The sequence below is a fragment of the Manduca sexta genome, unplaced genomic scaffold, assembly GCF_014839805.1.
Source record: "Manduca sexta isolate Smith_Timp_Sample1 unplaced genomic scaffold, JHU_Msex_v1.0 HiC_scaffold_3030, whole genome shotgun sequence".
Taxonomy (NCBI): Eukaryota; Metazoa; Arthropoda; class Insecta; order Lepidoptera; family Sphingidae; genus Manduca; species Manduca sexta.
Window position 1 is genome coordinate 7,956 of NW_023594055.1, and position 9,292 is coordinate 17,247.

The 9,292-nt window shown below is 31.4% G+C and overlaps 1 protein-coding gene across 1 annotated transcript; it reads right to left on the minus strand.

The window, feature by feature from the left end:
- Positions 1–1,703: 1,703 nt before the first annotated feature.
- On the minus strand, positions 1,704–7,559 carry LOC115446659 (pancreatic lipase-related protein 3). The gene is given in 8 exon segments (XM_030173411.2): positions 1,704–1,838; positions 2,309–2,477; positions 3,232–3,321; positions 3,324–3,422; positions 4,701–4,952; positions 5,272–5,420; positions 6,121–6,199; positions 7,278–7,559. Coding segments are annotated over 8 exon segments (1,011 nt in total). The 5' UTR covers positions 7,318–7,559; the 3' UTR covers positions 1,704–1,705.
- Positions 7,560–9,292: the final 1,733 nt, after the last annotated feature.

Genomic DNA, 9,292 nt, shown 5'->3' on the forward strand with positions numbered 1-9,292 from the left:
GTAACCAAACGATAATAGACCATTCTATAGGACACGATAATATTGTAGATTGAGTATTCCTAATATTTATAATTAATAAACTTAGATTATTAAAAAAAATAATTACGCCTGCACGACATAATATTTTCTAATCTTCTTTGTCTTCGAATATAGTTTGAAATATGATATTAATGATATATTAATCAATGTGATAATTCACAATGTATTAATTAATAAAGACTAGGCACATTTATTAAATAAAATCTAATATTGTGGACATTAATAAACAACATGTGTACAGAGTAGATAATTATATATTTTCTCCCTCTCTTGAAACTTTGCCGAGCCCGACAGGGTCCACGTTTATGTCACGTGTATTTTTTTCCCCAAATGATTCTATTTATGACATGTGATTGCTATCGAAATTTCTGTTATATCTGTGTTTCGGATTGGATGAGGGGGGGGGGGCAGGTTTGTCACGTGTATTAAATGTAACGTTTTATGTATAAAATGGTTGTGGAGTGCAATAAACTTGGAATTTGAATTAGAATAGCGTCAGGGCAACCTGAAAGATTAAAATAATATATAGGATTAAAAACGAAGGTGCGCGCCATCTCCTCGTGAAGGCTATCTCGTAACTGTCGTTCGAGGAAGTAGGAACTTGTTATCTATTTATTCTGTTTACTTTTAAAACCCGACTGAGCTGTGACTTTTATGTAATTTAATAATTTTCCAATTATGGGAATGTCATGCATTCATTTTTTATATTACCTTTTACTTTTAACGTTATCTTGGTTTGTTCTTATTTGTAAACTTTAAAACCTTTATAAAATATAAATAGCATAGCCACAATGAAAACATTAAAACATGTTATACCCAATAACACCTTCACAAGCAAAAGTAATACCTGTAAAAATATTATAAAAATGATTTTAATATGTGGTGAAATAAAAGTGATTTTAAAAGAGTTTAAGCAAAACTAAACATTATACAACTGGCAAAGTTTTTGCCTTCTTTTCTATTCAAAATATTCATTTATGATGCAATTTTCGCTATCTTCTTATTGTAATTTTCTGGTATCTAGCATAGAAACCAGAAGATTACAGTAATGACGATGCAGCCATCTATAGCGTCCGTCGTTTGAAATCAACGCGTTGTGCGTCGTCATCGCAATGACGCCTTTTTCGTCGTTTACTATTTTGTGATCGTTATTCCTTCTATTACATAAAAAACGGAAGGCAATTATGAGATTCTTTACTTTGAAGGTAGATAACGTTATAATTTTATTTCATAATCGTCATCATCAGCCCGTTGCAGTCCACTGCTGGACATGTCCTCTCCTAAGGTACGCCACAGAGCCCTCTCTGCTGCTTTATGCATCCAGTCGCTGCCTGTCCTCTTGTGTAAGGTTTCCGCCATCTGGCTAGAGGGCGTCCGGCGCTACGTTTGCTAATAACAATAACACTACCTAACTAACTCGTCTATTTCTTACACGCTATCAATATAATATTACTTATAATATTATCAACTATTTTATTGACAATCCCAAATTGATGAACTAGTTTCAATAATATTTTCCTTTAACTAGACCGTTTTAGTGTCTTGCTATCGCTTCCGGTGTCATCAAGGTACCTTTACAAGTTAAAGGCAATGAAAAAATATAGAAGATATAAAAATGATAGGAAATATTTCGTCTCCATGAGTAATTTTAAATAAAGCACATGTTTTAATAAATATATTCAATACTTTTATTAGTCTCATTTGCTAATTCAATTTCGGCGTCTCTAGTTAGTCTCTTTTCATGGCCGCGTGCGTAAGGTGGTTCCGAATTTGTAAAGAAAAAGTACATCCCAGAAGACCTGGAAATTAAATATTACACTATTATTAGCGAAAAGAAAGATAAGAATGAATGACTGACGATAGTGTAATACTTTCAAAATTAACTAAGTTCAGTATCCGTATACAGTAATCGTATTTACTTTGCAACCAAATGCTAATATAATTATATCGTTCGCTTAAAGAACTATCTTACAGTATTCCAAAAATGAAAGAAATGTAAGAGATTCAGCAGACGAAACCTTGTACTAGAAAAAAGTACTTAATACCAGGCAAGAATATATGATACGATGCAATCTTATACCAATTACACACAAAATAATTTGTTCTTAAATATCATGAGGGTACATTAAATTTTCCACAATACATTATCTTCAGGGTCAATTTGCGATATGAGCCCTTAATCAATTGATCCTGATGTACTTCGTTTACCATATTATTTATTGCTTTGACAAAATATCTATGTAGTTTTAAGATTTAAAAGATGTTTTACGTTCTAGGCACATGTTCTCCATATAGCATGTTGTCATCTGTATTAAGTTCACACCAGCCAATAATGTAGGTAATCCAAGACGCACATTTAGTTGCGTAAAAACCAATATCAGTAAGAATGGACTCCGCGAAATAAACAGGAGCTCGAGCATGATCGCAGCCGGACTTTGCTGAAAACATAAAAATGTTCACATATTTATTTACTCTTTATAACAATTTGCAAAAGAGAAAAGAAAGATAATAAATACAATTAGTAACCTTATCGTTTGAGCAATAACTTCTCAACTACCATGGGAGTGATAAAAGAAAATAAAATAGAAGGGGCAGTCTATTGTATTAGTTATGTAAATTTATTTTTTTGATACAACTAGGTGTGCTTGCGGCGTCACCCGCTTGAAAAGCCTTTCCTGCTTTCTTTCTAGGGATCTAATTTCAGGCAAACGATTTATAAATAAAAACACACACACAATGCCTTACTGGCTCAGCAAGACCAACCAATCCATATACTGTATACATCATCATCAACATTATGAAATCCACTAGTAAACATATGCCGCTTCTAAAGATTTCCTAATTACTAAAAGCGGTCTACTTCCAGCGAATTCCTGCGACCATCTGAGGTCATCTGTGTTTATTTTTATCCTACATACACTGCGATGCATTAAAAAAAAAATACTTTATTTGTTACGCAGGCGAACAAAGTTGCACTTATAATACGTCAAAACAATATTATAATATAGGAATAGTAACTATTATTTCTAGATAATAATTAAGATTACTTACATAATAATGACCATTTTTAAATTAGGGATAAAATTTATAAGGAATAACAAGGTATCAATAAAATCATCATTTCATCTGATCTATCTATCTATAGGCCAACGAAAGTACTTATAACATATATGTATGTAATAGATCATTTACTCTGTTCGGCAGATGCTTTGCAGCCTGGTTGTGACATTCCACCATTCGCATAGAAGTCGACATGGCCACTGGCTTCAAGTTTTCCTTTTCAAGTGCATTTGTGTGAAGAATGTCTACAAATTGGGCATCGGATATGTCCAATTTTTTTGTGATGTCAGTTGTGACGAATAAGGGCATTGCTGGATCCAATCCTAGTAACAAAATAATAATAAAAAAATGATCTTATACTGTGTCCATATTTGTAACTAGCTTAACCCGTGTACATAAGTAATAGAAAGACCACACATTGATTATGAACATAATATATTAGCCCTGTATTATGTACTGTCCCACTGCTGGGCACGGGCTTCATCGAAAGGGATTAATCCCTGGAAGTCTAAGCCTTAGTCCACCACGCTGGCCGGATGCGAATTAACAGGATTTACATACCCTCAAAATTCTTAAAGAATTTCTCAGATATGGAGGTTTCCTCACGATGTTTTCCTTCACCGTAAAAGCAAGCGATCATTCACAAAAATGATGATGAATGAAGAGAAAAATATAAAAAAATAGAAATTTTCAGTAATAAATCAAAAAGACTACCAGCTTTTCATTTTTAACTACACAATTAGTGAATATAATATCAACGTTCCGTTTTAATATATATCCAATCTAATGTAGGCATTTTGTAACTTTCGATAAAAGAAATTGGGGTTCTTTAACGTCATTTTAAGTTTATCAATTGTGTGGGATTTTCATAACTCAACCAGTTCAAATATACATAGCAAAAAAATTAATAAAACCTTTTATTTATTATTTGAGCTACTGTTTATTTTTGATTGAAAGTCATTATGAAAAATAAAATCACCTACTTAATATTAGAAATTACATATACCAGAAAACGTCTTCTAAATTGAAAACTGCATTTCTTATCGCTTCTAACAGCGATATTTCGATTTTACACACATCATAAGCTAATTTACTGTAAGTAATTGCAGAAATTGCATTTGGTCTGCTTTTAAATTACGTTTATGTATGTAACCGTAAGACTAACATTTAGTGGGGAACATTAATTTAAGATGTTGCATATTATTCGCTATGTAAATGACTTAACAACTGATACAAAAACTCGTTTTTCTCTTTGTAATTGTATTCAGGTATCGAATTAATTTTCTTAAGACCTTCGTAGAACAAACAAATGGCAAGAATAGTTTTGGTTTAGCTGCAAGCGATTACTGAACTGGCAATAAAACAGTATTGATATATTTAATTCCTTTTAAACTTATTTTGTTATTTTCGACTTAATAGTGTCGCAATTAGAATCGTCTTGTTATTGGTTAACTTTCGCAAACATTTTAATATTTTTTGTGTTTTTTTATAAAGCATCGTGACATCTATTATTTTGAATACAAAAGTTTAAACTGGGATAATTTAATGCATTTGGTTTACAGACCGCAATGTATATCTAAATGATAAATAAACAGACTTACCAGAAATTCTGCCCAATAGACCCGATGTTAAATAATTTCCTACAAAACCCGCGATCTGAGCTCCAAGACTAAAGCCGATGAGGTGGAACTTGTCCAAGTTGAAATTATGGGTTTTGACCAGGTCGTCAATGAACTGGGCTGTACATTTACCAACAATTTCGGTGTTTCGCGCAGACTCCAAGTAACATGGCTCTCGAGCTATTGGGTTGTAGTCAATAGTGATGATGTTATAATCGCAGCAATTCAAGTAAGCTGTAATAGTGTAATAAATTTATTGTAAGTATATAAAATTCACAAAATGAGCTATTTATAACTTCTTAATTTTTTTACCGGTAAATCTGCACTAATCAAATTAGTTAATAAAATGTATCAATTCGTTAGCTACAAAAATACTAAGTGTTTCTGGGATATCTATGGAAAGTGATATGAAAGTTGATATAGCAATTAACTATTAAATGAGAGATAGACAGAACGAATTACTACTATTTATGATGATAGCAACGACAATTACATAATATAACTAAGAAGAACGACTCGTATTTACTTAAAGGGCCTAAAATATTAAACTAACCCGGGCGAATTTCAGTGTTTGGCGAGAAATCCTTATGCCCCGTGTACCCGTGGATTAATATCTTAACGTGCGCGTCTTTGACCCATGGAGCTGACTGTATTGATTCAATATTCAATGGTTTAACTTCATAAGGATTCTCCGGGTTTGCTCTGTAATATTTGAAAAGAATGTGTTACTAAAATATAACGTATTGTCTTCCTAGACAATGATGACATACGATGATTACTCCAAAATCACACTGTAATGGCTAGGAGCCATTACAGTGTGATTTTGGAGTTATACCCTAACTCTTTATTCCCAACGCCAGAGGAATCATAAAGACAGCGAGGAAATTCCCATTTACCATTGCTTTGTTTAGTGTCATGATGCTTACGTCCTTATTTATGGCTATAATTAGCAATCCGTAAATCATGATCATTATGAGTTATTCATTAATTGCTTTATTTTATAGCTGCATGTACCATTATATTAAAGGGGCACATGAAGGCATCTATTTGTCAACAGTTTTCGATACTGACCGTAATATCTTCACTCGAAGATTTGGTTACCTTGCATTACTCATAGCTGTCCCTAGCAGTACCCCTTGCTACAGTTTACAACAAAAGTAGCAGAACAAATTCAAAACTTGAAATCGGTTTTTGGTACGAACAAATTTTATTTTCGTTACTATATAAAATAGCAGGGGTTTACTTAATGTCACAGTAAGAAAAAAAATGTTTTAATCAAACTTACGTGTATGTTAACGTCATTTATTTTTTTTTATTTGTTCAGCTATTTTGGTGGCTGATAGTACATTTTCTTTAGTAATTTTGTAATATTTAGGTGTGCGGAAAATTATTTTTAACTTACCTCGTATACAACCAAAAAGTAATATTTTCATTTGGACAATCTAATGGAGGTGTGACACAACTTAAACATTGGCTGAACCCTGAAAACCAAATTAAGTTATTATGATGTCCTAAACTGGCTACATTTTAGTTAATTGCTCTATAAAAAACTGAACAGTGATTATTTGATTTTAGTGTATAAATCAATATTATTTTATTTTTTCACCTAAGAACTATAGAATATTTAGAATTGGACAGTAGAGCTATAAAGAATATAGTAAACAAAATGTGCCGGTACCTCAAAACGAATCGACATTACACAACGCATCAATATATTCATGCTTGTATCCTGAAGAGTAGGAGGAGAGACAACAACATTCCTCTATAATTTGCCCCTTCATAATTCAGAGCAATATTTAAATATCAAATTTATAAATGTATGACTCTTAGCTCTTTATACATTGTAGGTTTAATGTTTCTCGCATTTTTTTTTATTGCTTTAAATGACGAGATGTGCCGTTCGCCTGATGGCAGGCGATACGACCGCCCATAAACAGTAAAAAAAACATCCTTGAATTTGCAAACACCTTGAATTACTAAGTATTGTTTTGTTTTTCACTGCGTTCGCCATCCTGAGACATGAGATGTTAAGTCTTATTATGTCCAGTAGGTACACTGGCTATAATGTTATATACAATTCATAACAATTAATTATTAAATAGGTATTATTCTTTTTGTTTTATAACTTTTATATTTTATGTGTGTTAGTAACACAAAAATCTGCAGAGCTGTCAGTTATTTTGATTAAAAAAATGACAACAAATTAAAAATATTATTTCTCATTATTTCCGCATATACGGATATTAACATATTAATTGATAATTGTCGGTAGACGCTGGAGCCCATGATCAAATTCATTAATCAAAAATTTATGATATGCCCATAAAAAATAGAAAGTTGATACATTAATGACGACCGCAATATACTCGCCATGTGTTTATATCTAAGTTTTATATATTTTAATACAATAATCTTATTTTTATTATACGAAAAAATGTTTCTACTAAATATTCTATATTTTTTTATCATTAAGACTGCATGTCACTGGAATATAAAACACTGAATAAATAAAAAAAATATATAAGATAAAAACGGATTTTTATAAATCAGGATACTCACATAACGTAAAAATGTACGAAGCAAATATTCGGAGATGCATTGTTTTTAATGTTAATAATAATATTTATAGTAACTACCACCGCACTTATATAATATATACCTTCCGAGTCCGCCCCACTGTTTCACTTGAGCATACATCAGCTTTACCAGCGAAAGACTAGGTGCAGGATCTAACAATATTTGAAACAGAGAAAACTATAGGACCGGCAGACATTTAAATTTTTCCCCGCTAACCAGTGTCACCTATATGAATAATGTTCGTTAACTGCACTATTTGTACTCCTAATTACTGCATGAAAAATTCTTTTCACACTAAACACGGGAAATTGCTGTATTGAACGGTTAAAACTATTTGATAACATTGTAAACTTGTAACTATATTGGCGTATGCTTTAGTATTCCGTATCTGCCCACCTGTTACAGACGTTTTATTTGAAATCTATTGACGTAATATAATTTCATTCCATAAAGGCAGTGTTTTCTCGATTTAGTTTTGGTTACTTATAGTGTAAGGGATGCAATATAACGTAACTATGAAAATATTACATGGAAACACGATGATTGTAATTGGTAGAATTATAATTCATCTGAAACCGGAGTTATATAATGACTACTATATTAACTATATTAAGACTTGTCTGCCTATGTAGACGATTGGAGTTCAGTACAATCCCAAGAATTCTCTATATTTGAGAGGAATAAAGATTATATCCACAGCATTGATAAGCCATTCCAATGCGGTTCGCCAATTTTGCGTAAGCGGGTTTAATCACGATATTTTCTAGCTTATTCTGCATTATATTGTCTATGGCATTTGTTTTGATTGTATTTGTTTTATAACGGTACTTTTTGGAAAATAGTTACAACGTCTTATTGAACAACACAGTGTTACGATTATCGTAACATAACCAAATAATATAATCAGCATCGGATAAGTTAGACATGTATTGTGTGATAATGCACCATAATAATAATTTCTGTGTCAATACATACGATATATTTTAATACTTTTAAAAATGATAACTCATGGATCTAGCAGGTTTTCTGTTTTGCTCTATTGCAAATTATATTAGAATTACGTAATTCAACAATGTTTTTATTTCAACCTCTAATTGGTTTTATTAAATAATATATATAATCATGTTCAAACTCAGTAAGTTATAGTTAATATAATTATTTATAATTTAAAAAATATTCTGTGTGATACACAACTACTCTTCGACACTTTTGTTCCAAATTATGTAAATTACATTAAAATTATCGTAAAGAACACGCGGCTCGAGTATCACCATCTTATCGTGGTTACGTGTATTTTAGGCGTTTACCATGTTTCTTTATAATTACAGTCAAGAACGCGGCTGATAGTGAATTAAGGGCATTACAGTTTATGTGTTAGGATGTGTTTTCCTAATTTTAAGTACTTCCTTCCGTCATATTACGTGAGCAAATAGTTTATTTTTTAGATAGAGCTGTTTGTTTGTCAACATTAAACAATAATAAAGTTGGTGTTTTGAGGAAATAAAACAATGTATTGTTTAAATTATGTTTTATTGTTTACATAAACTTAAATCAGTCCATTCTTTTGAAGTGAAAATGCATTTGGCACTTTGTTTGCTTACTAATATGGCTCGTAACAAACAATACATTGAATCCACTACATATAGTTGTTCCAACTAAAGTCATAGCAAACTCATTGATCCGTTGGGACATGTAATATCACAATGAAAAGGCATAATTTATTTATACATAATAATAATAAGCGTAACATTTAAATTTATTTACACAAAATCACTCTTATTCTGAAGTGGGTTTACACATTAGAAGTTGTTTAGTTTCTGTACAAAAAAATTTGAACAATTGAAGAAGTAGTCGATATGTTTTTTATTTTATCTACAAAATTATTTACAGTGAGAATAAAAGGTTCGCAATCTTATAAACTATCTATCATATGGCAAATTTTTGGCGACCTTGATACAAGATCCCAATGATACAATTTGTACATTATTATATCTAAC